The sequence below is a fragment of the Cydia strobilella genome, chromosome 2, assembly GCF_947568885.1.
Source record: "Cydia strobilella chromosome 2, ilCydStro3.1, whole genome shotgun sequence".
Classification (NCBI taxonomy): Eukaryota; Metazoa; Arthropoda; class Insecta; order Lepidoptera; family Tortricidae; genus Cydia; species Cydia strobilella.
The window spans coordinates 18,387,452-18,405,299 of record NC_086042.1 but is presented as its reverse complement, the minus strand read 5'-3'; the positions used below and the strand labels follow the sequence as shown (position 1 = coordinate 18,405,299).

Sequence of the window (17,848 nt, the reverse complement as noted above, 5' to 3'; positions counted from 1 at the left end):
ATGTTTTTATTAATTTTACATAGGTTAAGACTTATTTTGTATGATTGTTGTCAGAGTCATGTGCAATTAATTATGATTAAGAGAGGTTTAAACATTTTATTTCAATTTTTTAAGGTTGGAAAGGCCTATTTTTTTGTTTTGCTTACTTTGTAGTTAGACTAAAGTATCTATTGTGTTACTAGATATTAAATCTGTTGACCTATTCTTATAATTGTTACCAGATTCCAGTTCAAATTATGATTAAGAGAAATTAAACATTTTATGTTTGAAGGTTTAAGACCTATTTTATTTTTGAAGGTATAATACCTATTTTTTTATGTTCGCTACTTTATTGACTAAACTGTCAATTTTAGTACCAAAAATTAACTCTGTTAAAGATAAAAAGACAGATTTTTAATAAAAGTTAAAAAATATTTATAAGTGACTTTTAATATGAAGTTTTGAGATTAAGTTACAAGTAAACTGACACTTTATGAGTTATCTCGACGATTATTATATTACTTTTAATTTTAAACAGACCTATTTTGAAATGATACAAGCCAAACATCATCATACTTACTCTTATAGTGACTTAATTATGAATATTTTTTTGAAAGCCATTTTTTCAATGTATGTTAATAACTAATCAAAATTATTTAACGTCAATGGAACAAGGAAGAATCAATTAAAGTAAAACAAAGATTATTTTGAAAATACATTATTTAAAAAAAAAGTTATGCGAGTTCAAACATGGACAAGCTTAAAAGTCGATCACATTTTTGCGATTTGCCACGAATAGACATTTTTGAGTTAGGTCAGTTTCGTTCTCAGCATGCGATATATTCGTATTGTCAATATTGTCATCGAGATGCGCTGAAATGATTAGGTAGGTATTTATCATATTATATGTCTGGATGAAATCAGACTCTAAGCGATCACAGTAAAAAATAATGCGCGTAAAAGCTAGAGTTTGACCAAGCTAAGTTGGCATCGATTTTGATAGCCCAGGGTCCAGACGGTGCGAGTGTTATTTTAAACGGCGACCGGTCTGGCCTAGTGGGTAGTGACCCTGCCTGTGAAGCCAATGGTCCTGGGTTCGAATCCCGGTATTTATTTGTGTTATGAACACAAATATTTGTTCCTGATTCATGGGTGTTTTCTATGTACCTATATAAGTATGTATTTATTTATATACGCTATACAATATACACCCATAGTACAAGCTTTGCTTAGTTTGGGGGGTTGATCTGTGTAAGATGTCCGCTAATAAAAAAAAAGTCAAACTTCTATGAGATTATGACGTTTAAATAATACTTGCACCGTCTGGGCTATCAAAATCACTGCCAACTTTGCATGGTCTAACTCTAGCCACTGATACTACGAAGTGGAAACGAAAAAGTGAAATCGCAGATTGTCGGAAATTTACAGCTATAAAATTGGTCAGGTTTCAGGTTGAAAAAACCTAGATAAATCTTTCATCGACAAGGGTGAAAGTAAGAAAAAAGGCCTGTGTTATTCGTTTATTATTTTTAATGTGTATCAGATATGTTATAATCTTGTCTACTTACTTCTGATTCGATAGAGACCACCAGGCACCAACCGGTAATATCTATTTATGCACAAACAATGAGAAGATAAGTAAATCTAGGATAAAGTACCTAAGAGAAGAATTTAGATTATAATAACGCAGTACCATTTTGCATTTTGTACTTATGGGCAACTTGTAAGGTGAACTGGTAATCCAATGGTAATTCCAGACATTTTTTTTTACCTCTGAGACCCAGTACCACTTAACAGGCAGTTGGTTGCATTATAATCTACCTAATGCACAGTCTAGGTGGGACCGAATATAATTTCAATTCAATAAGAATATCCCCGTTCCAATCGCTCACATGTGGTCCTCCAGTGCAAGTTGTCTTGTGAAACCATCACTATTTAAATGTAATCTTCACATGCCAAATGCATAGAAAATAAGGCTCCATGCAGTCTGTTTAATAATGTACGATGTCCATTTGCATATACAATATAGAGTTAAGCACCTAAAGTACCCCTCACGCGTGTCCAAACACGAGGCGTTAAGCCTGCGTGGACGAGTGAAATGGAATTTATGTCGTCATCATAATTATCGAGGCTATTTCATTGGTGAACAAGGTAATAAAATATTCCTTCAAATTATCTTGTCATGTAAAGTTGAAGTCAAGCAGACAAGCAGTATTAACTTCTAGTGTAGAACCATGACTGTGTGTTTTGTTACTACTGTAGAGAATGTTAGGAAAGAAAGTGAAAGACATGACACTAGCTTTTGCCCGCGACTTCACCTGCGTGGAATGATGATGATGATTGTTAAAAGCATAGACGTACCTAGTATTTTATATACCTATAGATAGACGGGCCATGCGCTCGTGAGGGACACACAGAACATACGCAATGCACCGAAATTAAAAACACGTTTTAAGATTCCTGACAATGGTAATTAGGTCGGGTTATTTGTTACCCACCATAAACCGTACTAAATGCATGGTGGGGAATAAAAAAAAGTAAGAGTATGACAAGGACAAACAATAATAACGCTTTCTCTGCTACTCCTACTGAAAACTACATTAAGACTATCCCGTTCGGTCATCTCCCCCCACCGCTCATGACTAGTCCAGTTAAATCCTTACTAGATTCATGGATAAAAGCTATCCTATGTCCTTCACCAGGTCTCAAACTATCTACATACCAAATTTCATGCAACATTGGTTCAATGTTTTAAGCGTGAAGAGGCGGGGATAGTTTGAGGCACGGGGAAGGACATAGGGTTTTCAATCATCAACATCATCATTCTTCGCAGTACGCTGACGAAATCGCGGGCAGTAGCTAGTTTAGATTGCGTTAGCGACATATAATGGGAAGTAAAAATAATAAATATATATAGAGTTTTGAATGATTCACGGTTAGTTTCACTAGACTATATCCCGGTCAATATAAGTCTAGTAAATATATATATATTTTTTAACGAATACTCTTTATTTACATACAAGATATATACAGTGGTACTACGTAAACGGAATTAATAACTAGCTTAAATCTAAAATAGGCCCTTGAGGCATTGTACCATAATATAAATAAATTGTCTCATTTCAATAACAAAACTTCCGTGAGACACAGACATATTAAACATATTGTAACGGGTCACTCACGTATTTTAAGTCGAAAACGCTCGACATGTTTCACTCCGTACCGAGGAGCGTCATCAGGAGCTTGCGTCGACAGTGACGGACCGGCGCAGACTCGTCATCGCCGAGTCATCGGGCGCGGAGGGCTGCGGCGCGCAGTCTGCGCCGGTCCGTCACCGTCGACGCAAGCTCCTGATGACGCTCCTCGGTACGGAGTGAAACATGTCGAGCGTTTTCGACTTAAAATGCGTGAGTGACCCGTTACTATGTTTAAATTGTCTCATATGTAAAATTCTGTAAATTCTTAGACAATTAAGTTTATTTAAACCGATAAATAAATCCGGTAGCCTTTAGTTTTTTAACCGTTATCGTCTTATCTTTAGGTATAATAAAGCTGTCCATCGATATATTATATCGCTAATATGATCCGAAATGGTACCTACCTATCTGTTACAAATCTAATTATTATTTAATTTCGAATTTAGGGTGTGATAAACTCCTAATCCCTAATTACTACACAATGACATTTCAATTATCCCGTTACCTTCTAGGCATAGGTATCACAATAATTAATAATGTAGTTTTTGTAATATTACTAGATTTGATTTGTATTTGATGTAGAAGCCCAACTGTGGGAACCAGCGTCGGCGAGATGAAAGCGCGGCGTGCGTTTGTCGGCGCGTGTGATCGCGATACACCAATCACTGCGCCATCGATATCGATAGCCACTTCAGCTAGGGCTGCCGCTAAATGTTTCGAAATCGTTTACGTGAAACAGTTGCGAAAATTTGCAAGCTTGTAAAAGTTTCTTAAGGAGTTTTCGATAATGTTATAATATTAATCATAGAGCACTTTTTTTTATTAGAAGCGTTATTCATATTCAAAGCGTTGTTATGAAAGTTATGAAGAATTTATAGCTACTCTAATAAAACAATTAGGTAGTTAGGTACTTTAACGAAACAAAAATAAAGAAATATTTTTAAGTAATAAGGACATTCTGTTTGCTGCCTGATCTTACCGAAATGGTTTTACTGAAAAACTGAACTACATTAAAGCATAGAGTAACTTTATACTAGAGCGGTACTGTCATAGTAAATTTTGTAACCCCAGTAAATTCACTGCCATCTGTCGAAACACTTTAAAACTAAAAATGAAGATTTATAAAAATACGATAAAATGTATTTAAATATGGATAAATGTTTTTTTTTATTTGCATTAATTATTTTTATGATTTGACCCATGTTTTTTCATTGATAAGCGTTAAAATTGTTAAATAACAGACGAAACCGTCAACGCCATCTATACGACTGTAGGCCAAAGCTAGTAGCGCCCTCTGAACGAGAATCAAATTTTCTTGATTTTCGAGGCACGTTTTTTCCTTAGACTGTATCCATCTATTACGGAGATCTATCTTTGATTAAAGTTATTTTTTCTTTAAGTATACACTTGCCGGTGCTATACACCTAGAGTTAGACCAAGCTAAGTTGGCATTGGCAGCGATTTTGATAGCACAAAAGACTGTGCAAGTGTTATTTTAAATGTCAGAATTTCACAGAAGTTTCACGTTTAAAATAGCACTTGCACAGTCTGTCCTATCAAAATCGCTGGCAGCTTAGCTTGGTCTAACTCCAGTAGAGGGGTACCGGTACTACCGGTAGTAAAGTAAGTATAGTGCGTGTAGGCACTTTCAAATTAAGTTTAATGTGAAGTGTGCCTTTAATCTAAACTTTTTTGTGATCAGTACAACATTGTCAACAAAAGGTTTTCCCGAGGGGCTACAGTATAGGGTTCTTCAAAAAAGGAGTGTCATCAGGCGGGCCGTATACTTGATTGCCACCGACGTGGTATAAAAAAAACTTACGTCGGTGTGTCTGTCCGGGGAGTCAGGGGATTTTTTTGTTTACTTTGTATATCGAGCATGAGTAATGAGTAGCATTGAGTTTTAAAATCTATCTTGATTTGTTATTGATGCCTATGATACGATACGAACTTGTCACGACTCGCAGTACATATCACTCGCGCTGATGACTAGTAGGTACAGTCAGCAATACTATTCGCTTAGCAAGTTAGCACTTTTGCATATACAAACTTATGTGCAGGGGGGGAGGCACTTTTCTCTGCAGCTGACTGCATTTTATACGCAAATAAAGTAAGAATATTTAGTTTTAACAGGCGTCAAGCTTTAAAAATTCCAATTTGCCAATTGGAATAATTAGTAACAGCGCGAGTGTCAGCCCTATGTTACAAATCTGTTGTATCACCAAACCGTGCGATAGCTGTCTAATTACTCGTGTACTGATAACTGTCCCCGCGACACTCCAAGCAACTAATTTCTATACAATTCCTTTATTGCGATTATATGAGGTCTATTGAAAAAAAAAAAGTTTGTAGCTGGATATAATAAGTAAAGTATTTTATAGGGAATGCTTTCGAAGTAAGCAGTAAGCAAAATTTGTGTAACATGGTAGTAAATTAAGAACATAATAAGAGTCGACCCAAGCTAAGTTGGCAGCGATTTTGATAGCACAGACTGTGCAAGTGTTAAATAAACATCATAATTTCATGCTTTTCATAGAAGGTTGACTTAATAATTCGATCGTGTTCGGCTTGCTGACTCCGACCAGTAATTAAGGCACAATTTAGGTACTTATATGATCATTACTAATAGCAATATATTGCGGCAATAGAGACCAACCCAACTCGTGTGAGTTCTTATTGCTAATAAGGGTGGTGTTATTGTTGCTCAACAATCTGCTTATGTTGCAATGCTTGTGTTGTTGTAATATCAGTCTTACTCACCGGACAGAGCCCAACTCGTGTGAGTTGGTGTTGCTAAGGATGGTGTTGTTGCTCAACAATCTGCTTGTGTTGTTGTAATATGAGTCTTACTCACCGGACAGAGCCCAACTCGTGTGAGTTGTTGTTGCTAAGGATGGTGTTGTTGTTGCTCAACAATCTGCTTGTGTTGTTGTAATATGAGTCTTACTCACCGGACATAGATTTTAACTCGTGTGAAATGTTGTGGCTAAGGATGGTGTTGTTGTTGCTCAACAAGCTGCTCATGTTGCAATGCTTGTGTTGTTGTAATACGAGTCTTACTCACCGGACATAGAGCCCAACTCGTGCGGGTGGTGTGAGTTGTTGTTGCTAAGGGTGGTGTTGTTGTTGCTCTCGGCGCCGCTGCCGCTGCTCGTGTTCGCAGTCTGGAAGGAGTCACTTCTTTAGTTTTGCTCGTGGTGCACAAGCACAGTTTCTAACAAAATATCTATAACCCTAATATAGTATGTATCAACCTAAAACCTAAAGTGAAAAATGTCTTCTATTCGGTGTAGCGCTGTGACCTATGTGCTGTGATAGGTCATGACCTATGAGAGGTTTATACGTAATTTACATTTACATGACATGTAGAGGAAAATGTACAAATCTTTTTATGTGAAAAACAGGGCCACCACAAACAGAAGATAAAATAGATACCCAATGTATCTTATTACCCCTAAGCAAGTAAGCACAGGGTTTGTCCAATGGCTAAGGTCACACTGTATAATAGTTCTTACGAACAGATATTTATCTCTCAAAGAAAACGCACGTTTTGATACCTACACAAAAATACAATGGAGTGACCTTCAAAGCGCCGCTCCCCGCACCGCGCGCGCCGACACAACGCCGCTTGCCGCTTCTTTCAAATACGTAGGTGTCTTAGGTAGATATCTAGCTATAAATGTGTCGTAAAAACATTACCTACATCTTTAAAATAATTTAATAGTACCTACGTAGCTTGTAACTATCGTAAAAATAATAACAGTAGGTGTAAGTACCTATATTGAGAATGTCTACTTACTTTTCCTCATTTCCTCAAAGAGGAAAAAACTATACTTATTATTTGTTTTGTTGTTTATGCATTCATGCATACTACAAGCTGTGTTATTGCGAAATGTTTTTTTGTCTGCATGTTTTTCTTTTTTATGTACTATGTTGTGGCGTCAAATAAATGTATTTTCTTTCTTTCTTTATTTGTTCGTGACGAAGATATTTCTTTAGCATAGCGTGCGGTGACGTGCGTGCGTGAGCGCGTGTGGCAACCAACTGGCTAGCTAGCTTGAGTCCCGCCGGCGGGAAGCGAGTCGTAGGTATAAATCCGAGCTCGCGCGGAGAGTTCCATAGTCCTGCCCTAAGTCAGCTATCTATCGAGAAAAGAGGGAGAAAAATATAAAAGTTAAAAAATATTGAAGTGAATGGCTTACCACATACGTACCTTTTCTAAAACATCGTGGTCTTCTCTACAATATAAAGCACCGCCTTCTCTCAATGCGAATTCGTCTCCTGCAATAATAATAAGGGCCAATTTTTATTTTGTTGTCGATTTTTTTTCAAAATCTCTGAGGAAGATTTTTAGGATAGTGACATTTTTACAAAATGCAAATTATTTATTCGTCGATCATAGGTGTACACAACATGATATTGCATGTGATGGTAAAAAAGAAAAATTGTTCTATTATGTCGTACGCAAGGGCATACGAAATTCAGTTTGTTTGCTAATAGCAATTAGTATGCACCATGCACTATTAAATACATATTTACAAGCAGTGTGTATGTCAAACAAGCAATTAACTTAAATGTCCAGTAACATTACTTAAAAATACTATTGTATGTTTTTGTGGCGCAATGGGATGATGCTTTATCTGGCCAAAAAAAACACATATTCTCCATCACAGTGATATTTGCGAATAAATTGTATTCCTATTTTTTCAAGCATTTATCACTCTCATAGACTTATTTGGTTGACCGCTAAAACCACAGTTTCGAAATACCTTTTTCGGAAATAGTCACATAAAGCATAACTTTCTGCTCAAACTTGTGCTTTTACTCGTACTTGTGTTTTATATCGTCTGGGGTTGTAGAACTATTGCTGGCATAATATCGATCATTTCCAGGTAGGTACTTATATGGGAAAATAACTTTCATCGTCCAAAATGAATGTTTTTCCTTTGTAATTTCGAATCATCCGTCGACATTGTGACATAACATAATGGTCGACTTTTGCTGATCAGTGCATTCCGGTGCTCTCACCATGCACTTTTTCAGCTCGCTGTACCTAATGTTAATATGGTTATTGGGAGAATAGGTTAGGGGTGCGCGTACAAGATCAAAGATGGATATTTTTTAGAAGCCAGTAAAATCCCATTAAATACATTATCAATTTGCTTTGCTCAGCCTTGAAGATAAAGTTTGGACATTATCCATCTTGCCCGCAACTTAAGGGCAACTAGGACTAGATATGAAATGGGAATTCCAGTTTTAAATACTTTTACGCAGACAAAGTGGCTAGCAGAGGCCACTAGGAGGAGCAGGAGACTAGCTATATTATTGTTTAATGTTTATTTATTTAATATTTACACAGCACTTATCGCTATATTCTTATCGCTAATACACTGTGAAAACGACGTCAAGAATAGGGCGAAGTGGAAGCGGAAGATACGGAAAGCTGACCCCATCACCATTTGGGATCTATATAGCCTGGAAGAGAGAGAGAGAGAGATCCTAGTACACTTGACTGCCTATTATCCATCAACTCGCAAAATCTCAAGCACTCATGACACAACGGATGTGTGTCATGCCACGCCAGTAGGTCACACTGGTGCTGATGCCAGGAGCGCATTCAGTAGCGCCAAAGTACGGAGTATCGGCGAGTTCCTAATGTTACTATATGTGCATGTGTATTATATCTTTAATGTCCGGCACAAAAAGTCTTACAAGCCTTTCTACCAGTTCATGGCAGTCAGTTCCGTATTAATACTGACCAGGTATTAGTTGCCTCGCGCAGGCGCAGCAGCGGAAGCAGTCGATGTGGTAGATTTTCGTCTTGGCTCGCATTACGAAGTCGTTCTTGCTAAACGACGATCCGCACTTGTCGCACTTCGTACCGAATAACCTGCGAGACAAAGACAGCATTATATCATTAATGATTTCCATACCTTAATGATTGTAAATGGCTCTAAGAAGAGTTATAATTTCCAACGGAATAAAAATAATTTTTATCGCTGCAGTATCTTCGACATTTACTTCGTTTTTATTTTACAAATAATAAAGGGGCCCACTGATTACCAATCCGCCAGACGATATCGGCCTGTCAGTTAGAACAAAAAGTTGACAGTTCCGAATAACTGACACGCTGATATCGTCCGGCGAACTGGTAATCAGTGGGCCCCTTAAGACAATTAGCAGACCAGTTTATAATTTAACATATTATTGTTTAAATATATATATCGATCTCACACAGCACAAAACGCGCTGTTTTCATACCCCACAAGAGGTTTACAGCAAAATAAGGAACCCCATTGTAAATTCTCGTCAGCTACGGAACCTCAAACCCCTAAGCACATTTTGAGCGAGGTTATTGACCGGCACTTAGCGGATGAGGCCGCCCCAATCTGGCTAAAAGCATTGCTCGCTAGGGTTGCCGATGAGGGGGTAGGTTTGAAGAAAAATATTCATATTTAAATATTGGAGTTGTTAACCGTGAAGCCGTTAATAGTTACAGTTACCTAATGGAATGGATATAGTTATAGGATATGGTACTCTTTATTCCGTTAAACATTCTACTAGCGAAGTCATGTCGCATAAGTTACGTTTACGTAGACAATACATTCATTTACGTATTTATTTTTTCATTCCATATTTAATATTAAGTTTAATAACTATTTTATTTTAAATATGAGTACCTATTATCTGCATACCTAACTCTAAGATGTAGGTGGGTTCCGTACCAAAAAGGTACAAAAGGAACCCTTATGGTGCGACTCTGTCCTTCTGTCTGTCTGTCTGTCACATTGCTAAATATCTCGAGAACTACTGAAGCTATCGATTTGAAATTTGGAATATAGTTATGAACAGCGCTAACCTTAACACATTGGAAGTGTAATTTATTTATTTATTTTGTATTAATTATGAAAAATGCCCAATATAAAGAGGGTGCAAAAAGTCAGTCTAGTTTCTAGTTCGAGTGGAATATCATTTTAAAGAGCTCGAATTGAACATTACAATTTATTTTATTTGTTTTTCATAGTGAAAAAAAAATACCGTTCCCCTCCCTGAAAAAAAAATACCGTTCCCCTCCCCCCCCCCCCTTATCTCCGAAGTTTACCAACGAATTTAATTTAAATTGCAATTTAAGCCCATTTGCGGCTGTTTGCTATACTTAAAATGTTTATGAGATGCTTATGTTTGTAGCGAATATCAATTTTTAGGCTCTAAAATATTAAGAGCGCTATTACATTTCGGCGTTGAGCGAGTTTAGGTATTTTACGCGCTGCGGCGGGCTGTGCGAGCTCAGTATGCCGATCCCTTCTACCACGTTTTCCCGCTCGCTCGCACTACAATGATGGATTAAACAATCTTGATCCTTCGTGAAGCATACTGAAAACAATTATAACGACACTAACTGTACTTAAATTTTAAAATCCTAATTATTGTTATTTGGTAAGAAAATACTAAATCTAGTGCAAATGTACTTACTTTTGTATTATGTAATACAATGTACTTACGCTTGTTTAGATGTTACGTCATTACATTTGGTACAGGTACAGGGTAACCGTACAGCTTGGGTAGCAAAACTATTTTAGCTATATGTAGCAGTGTTGGCCGTAATTGTTAATTTTAATTAACCATTGATTAATTGCATTAACCATTAGTTCCGCCATTAACCAACTGCATTACGCACCAATTGCATTAAAGTTAATTCAAATTAAATTTTTGAGACGTTAATGGCCATTGAAGTTAATGTTTTGTTTAGTGTTGTTTGACATATCAGTCAAATTTGACAGATTGACAGTTTTTGTCATTTTCAGTGAAAATTATCTTTTTGGGATAGAATTTAGCACATTGATATTGTTAAGTGTAGATTTATACAATCTGTCAAAATTGACAGTTTGTGACCTTTTGACAGTTTTGGATCCCAAATCGAAACGGCTTGTCCGATTTTGATAGGACCTTCAACATTAGTCATGGGTTGACTGATATGTCAACCAAACCTTAGTTCCACTAGGTACTGCCAGGGTTCAGCATCAGCTCTATCATGGGTACTGCTCTCCTAAGTGCTCATCAAGACGAGTCGGATGACTAAAACAGCGTGTGCCTATGTTGAACCAAACCTAAGTTCCACTAGGTACTGCCAGGGTTCAGCATCAGTTCTATCATGAGTACTGTTCTCCCAAGTTGCTTATCAAGACGAGTCGAATGACCAAAACAGTGTGCGCCTATGTTGCACCTAACCTACGTTCCACTAGGTACTGCCAGGGTTCATAAGGAGGATGAGTAATACATACTCAAAACTTATAGTTCAGTCTTAGTTATATCGGAGCATCGTTTATAATGGCGTAAGCGCCATCGACAAAAAAGGTCCCTTTTTATAGGAAATACCACATTTAATTCTGTTTTTAGTATTTGCCGTTTTTAGTATTTGTTGGTATAGTGAAAACTTCAACTGTCTAGCTATCACGGTTCATGAGATACAGCCTGGTGACGGACGGACAGACAGACGGCGGAGTCTTAGTAATAGGGTCCCGTTTCTACCCTTTGGGTACGGAATAAAATAGATATTTAAGTGGGGCTCCGATACAACAAACGTGATTTATTTGTGCGTAATGGTACGGAACCCTTTGTGCGCGAGTCCAACTCGCACTTGGCTGATTTTTTTAAATTTACTACCTATGAAATGTCAGGTCATTTCAAATATTTTTAATGCTGTTCGGAAGTTTGTTATGTTACTATACTAACTATTATAATACTATAAAAACAAATACAGGACTCGGATCAAAGTTTCTCAGTCGCAGTTTACACGCACACAGTATAGCGTTTTACATGGCGCCTGCCGCACACAACGATAAAAAACCTCGTCGTCGCCGTTGAAAACGTGCGGAGCCGACCGACACAGGTCCGACCTCTTCAAGCTCTGCCGCGGTACTGAGATCGCGAGCGCGCGTCATCGGTTATATAGAGTAGTTTTCAAAAAATTGCCAAAAAATTAAAGTAGAATTTGATAAACACAAATGTATACCAACAGTATAAGCAAACGTTGTAGATTGCTCGTGTATAAAAATGACTTCGATACTAAGTAGATTTTTGTAGGAATTTACACTTGTTTCGAAGAGAAAATTCAATTCGTTTTACATTGATTTTCTCTTTCTCAAAGCATGTAGGAAGAATATCGTTCGATATTCCTAAAGTACAGGATATAAGTAAAACAAAATATCCAACTTCAGCAGAGTAAACTTCTCAAAATTTACAAATAAGAGCTTACAATTCAGTGCTTCACGCGGTTTTTCGTAAACGACCATCAGAAAAATTATCATTACTAATTTAATTAGTCCTTTTTCTAAAATGTACAACGATAAGAAGACGCTCTTACTGGAACAAGTACTCTTTATTTCTAATAATGAGCGTAAAATCTTAAATGTTGTCGGGAATATCATCAATTTTACATTATTTCGACTTTTCTTGTAAGAACGCTCTTAATGCACAGCCTACTCCAACTTTCCTGTTTAATATTTTAGTTGCCCGGATAAACCATAAAGAATTAAGTATCCTTGAGAAACCAACATACATAGAGGTCGCGCAAATTAGTTAGCCAATTTGCCGATAGATGGCGCTGTACACAATTACGCTTAGTATATTTCTGGTCAAGTCTTTCGTGATTCTATTTACATGAGAAAATTTAAAGTTTGTACGGAACCCTCGGTGCGCGAGTTAAACGAACTCGCACTTGACCTGTTTTTAGGGTTCCGTACCTCAAAAGGAAATAACGGAACCCTTATAGGATCACTCGTGTGTCTGTCTGTCCGTCTGTCACAGCCTATTTTCTCCGAAACTACTGGACCAATTAAGTTGAAATTTGGTATACATATGTAAGTTTGTGACCCAAAGACGGACATGTAACCTAAACAAATTAATTTAATAATAATAATATAATAATAATAATTTATTTATTGCAAGTAAGTTACACTCATAATGTGGTTAGTAAAACTTAATTCTAAATTATGTATTAGTATTTCTTAAACCTAGGGATACATCTATATCTATAAACTATTTTTGTTGTCAGCTGAGTACGGCACATGTAGCCGACTGCAGCATAGTAAATAGGGGGAGTCCAGCATGTCCCCTATCATCTTCATGATGATGTTGGGGCTGGTGCGCCGGGTTTAAAACATGGGGGCCACTTTTGGCGCATGGCGGCCATTTAAAACATGGGGGCCACTTTTGGGGGGTAAAAGAGAAAATTAAAAAATAAAGTTTTTCAAACTATATCGTGTTACATATCAAATGAGAGAGCTCATTGTGAGAATCTCAAATATATATATAATTTTAGGATAAACAGTTTAGAAGTTATTCAAGAAAATAGGCAAAAAATTACCATCTCCGAAACTACTGGGTCTAAAATTTTGAAAAAATAAACAAAATAGATCTTTACCTATAGATCACAGGAAAACCTATTAAAATGTGCAGTCAAGCGTGAGTCGGACTTAATTACTTAGTTTTTGATCCGACCCCTACGGGTTTTTTACAGACATTACACTCACGTTTCACATAAAAAATACATTGTTTAAATTGTGTAATGTACGGAACCCTTGGAACGCGAGTCCGACTCGCACTTGGCCGGTTTTTTTAAATAATATAGGAGGCATGAATAACGCCATTAGTCACTAGAACTAAAAATTTATTATAATACGCAGCCTATATGTTACGTACGTCTATCTGCTGGGCACAGAAGCCAAGAGGAAAAACTAATTTCGAAAATTATCTGCCTCTCTAATTTCCATCGCTCCTCGAATATGCAAGGGCGATAGAGAGGCAAGAGGCAGATTTTTCAATGTTGGCGATAGATCCTCAGGCCTCCTGCTCCTGCTTATGTAGGTACGAGAGGGATTTGGCTATATTTCCCCCTCTGGCACAAAATGAATTTCTTCGCTATGTATGATGATTGATGTCGCTTTTCTCACCATGTTTTCCTTTACAGAAAAACTAGTGTAATCAATCAAATGACATACATACTAAATTAAAAAAAAAACAATTTCATTCAACGCTAACGTTCTGACAACCCTAGCGAGTGACAAATTTCAGGACAAAAGCAAAAGCAAGTACGAAAGAGTTCCAAACGCTTCCGTATAAATAGGACCAGGGTGCGGCATTATATTCAGGTTTCTGTATTCGCTATTGGATCTTTTCGCTTTGTAGGTGGGTTTCACGAAGTTGAAAAAAATATATTTATTAGGAGTCACAAGAACATAGCCGCCAGCATACCTACAATCGAAGTTACGCGTTAATTTTTAGTAACATAAACTAATACCGGACATAGATATTGCATTGGCATGAACAATATGCCAATATTCATGTTGTTTCAGCGTATCATTTTAAAATGAGAGCGTAACTTTGAACCTATTAACTTTAACGTAGGATGATTTGGTGCAATAGAATTTGAAATTTAATAGAAAGACCAATTTCTTGTTTACAAGTTAATGGACACTACTCCAGGTCCAGACACAGAGAACAATGGGATTACGCCTATATAAGTAGGCGTCTAATGTCCACCGTCCACCTCTCGGCAAGAAAATTTCTAAAATTTCTAAAAATTAGCTTGATATCAGTCCTATCACCCATGTAACAAATAAACATATATTTAATTTAATTTTTATACGAATTTTACCTAAAAACACGACTAACGAAAACCATAAACTACACACAAACTGTAATTTAGGAGCATGGATAGAACCCATTCCAGGCGCCCTATACCTATAGTGGCAGTAGATCCCTTCCCTCTTAAACGTGTTTTGCACTAAGTACACAGTTACACTATTTCTCGGGCCCTATGTATCGGAGTAACTAGTCTCTACAATACCTACCCCCCGGTACTCCCTGGTGAACTTAGGGACCAGTTACACCACCCTATCCGAGAAAGAGTGTATAGTTTAAAACGTGTTTTAGTCTACTTCAAAACAGGGCCTGGTCGTTATTTATAACCGATGACTTATTATTACAACATTAACATCTGGTCAAATAGGATAATAAAAATAATAATCTAATTTTTAACACGAATGAAATATAATACTTTCATACTGTGTGTACAGTTCTGTCGAATGTCAAAAGATGACATGTACCGTGTGAGACGCAGCTGCGAAATGTGACCACACACAGTGAGATAAATAGCTACTCGTAGGTACCTAATATTTAATAGGTAGGTATTGATACAGGTTATTTATTGTATGTCTTTCCCATCACGGAACAATGGTGTTCCGAACCTTTGGAGGCGTGCCCGGAGCCGAAGCCAACACGTAGACACGTAGAGGCCCTTTTGATACTTTAATGAAATGTAAGGGGTACACCGAGACACCGAGCGCATACTGCCCTTGCCCGTGTCATGGGACGCACGCAGAGGCAGCACCCGCCACCCCGCCAGGGTGTAAGGACTATTGAGAGTTGATGGAATCTAAAATGAACTAGGTTATTTTATTGGGTGGAAGCGATGGATTAAGTACTGAGCTATGGGATAAAAAACCGAGACGCCTGCCTAGCTATTTATTTTCTTGTATTATTACAGTGTTTCCCTAGGACAAACTTTAAACATGAATTTTAACTTAGGCGTTTTAACTAATACAGGAGGATAATTCGAACTTACATTTTGATGTCAGTGCCGTGCGTCTCGGTCGCGCTAATACATTTACGAACAAGTACGAGCTAAATGCACGCACAAATGATAGGAAAATGTAATTTTTGCAACATTATTGAATTTAAAAAAATGTCAACTCTATATGTATAGATAAAATAATTTTGAGCTAGAGCGTAAATGTAAGAAGAGGTAAAGCAAAATAAAATTATGTCAAAGATTCCCGTTTGCATTTTGTTTACACAAAGAAGTCGCCAAAACGGATCGCACCAACAGTCCGTCAATCAGACCGCCGGCGCCTCTTTTTACTCCACACCAAAGATGAATTCACTAAAATAACCGCTAATGTTTATCTTTTCACCCTTCCATCTCTCGCGGGTAAAATATAGAATTACACATCAACCACCCAATATTGTCTATGGTATTAGGACTTTACGAATATTTCGACCTTGTTACCACGAAATAAGTATTAAAATTTCACGCGTAAATTCAGAAATGGATTTCACGACGGTAGAATAATATTTGTAGTCTATACTCTGATGTGCCGAAGAGAAAACAAACGAGGTTTGACTGAGCATTATGTATTTTGGCGCCAAAACAAACGTCAGTTTGACAGCACGGCGGGCGGCGGGAACCTGATATGTCTATGGTATGTTTGTTCCCATTTACACCGGCCGGATAAGCGGGTTTTCGATTTCGGTTTTTTTTTATCTCGTATATTTTCTGTAAATAAATTGTAATATTTTGGTTTACAAAGCTGCGTGTCACTCTACTTAGGCGAAGAACCCACGTAACGTCGTGGCACCGCTCCGCTCCGCGGTACGGCGGTGGCCCCCTAATATTAGGAAAGCGACGACCGGTCTGGCCTAGTGGGTACTAGGTAGTGACCCTGCCTGTGAAGCCGATGATCCTGTGAGGATGAATCCCGGTGAGGGCATTTATTTGTGTGATAAGCTGATAAGCACAGATATGTATTTGTTCCTGAGTCGTGGGTGTTTTCTATGTATTTGCATATAAAGATACATATATGTATATGTACACATACATAAGAAATCAGATGAAACTAACAAAATAGAGATGTATTTAAGTATTTATTTATTTATCTATATATATAAACGTAAAAATCCTGACTGACTGACTGACTCACTTAAATCAACGCCCAGCCCAAACCATTGGACCTAGAGAGCTGAATTTTTCACAATAGGTAGCTTTTATGACGTTAGTATCCACTAAGAAGGGGTTTTTCAAAATTCATCCCCTAAGGTAGTGAAAAAGGGGTTGAAAGTTTGTATGCAGATCATAATTTTTTTTGAGTGCGGGACTTGAAACTTCGTATAAAGGCATATTATTAAAATAAAAGAAAAGTGATTTCAGCGTTTTTAAAAATTCATCCCCTAAATGGGCTAAAAAAGGGTTGAAAATTTGAATCCATTACAAATACTTTGAAACTTCCTAGAAAGGCATAATAGCCGATTACAAAAAAAAGTAATATTGAGGTTTTTGGAAATTCAACCCCTAAGAGGTTAAAAAGGGGATGAAAGTTTGTCTTGGGGTAGAAATTTTATAATATAAATGTTTATTAATTATAATAAAAAAACAAGAAAACTCATTTCAGCGTTTTTAAAAATTCATCCCCCAAGGTGGTGAAAAAGGGGTTGAAATTGTATGGAGATCAAATATTTTTGTGAGTGTGGGACTTGAATCTTTGTATAAAGGCATATTATTAGAATACAAGAAAAGTAATTTCAGCGTTTTTAAAAATTCATTCCTTAAAAGGGTTAATAAGGGGTTGAAAGTTTGTATAGGGTCCAAATTATATTTTAAGCTAAGAGTTTGAAACTTCGTTAAAAGGTATTTCATTAAAAGAGAAGAAAGCTTATTTCAGCGTTTTTGATAATTCATCCCTTAAGGTGGTGAAAAAGGGGTAGAAAGTTTGTATGGAGGTCAAACATTTTTTAAGTGCGCGACTTTAATCTTTGCATAAAGACATGTTATTAGAATACAAGAAAAGTGATTTCAACGTTTTTAAAAATTCATCCCCTAAAGTGGTTAAAAAGGG

The 17,848-nt window shown here is 37.0% G+C and overlaps 1 protein-coding gene across 2 annotated transcripts in view; it reads right to left on the bottom strand.

Annotated features, from left to right (window-relative positions):
- LOC134753076 (insulin gene enhancer protein ISL-1) overlaps positions 1–17,848 on the bottom strand; it is a 73,533-nt gene that overhangs the window by 9,394 nt on the left and 46,291 nt on the right. For both annotated transcript variants that reach the window (XM_063688848.1, XM_063688841.1), the window contains exons 3-5: positions 8,936–9,066; positions 7,390–7,457; positions 6,241–6,340 (exon numbers count right to left, since the gene is read on the bottom strand). In XM_063688848.1, coding sequence (XP_063544918.1) covers positions 6,241–6,340; positions 7,390–7,457; positions 8,936–9,066 — 299 coding nt within the window. The remainder of the gene's footprint in view (positions 1–6,240; positions 6,341–7,389; positions 7,458–8,935; positions 9,067–17,848) is intronic.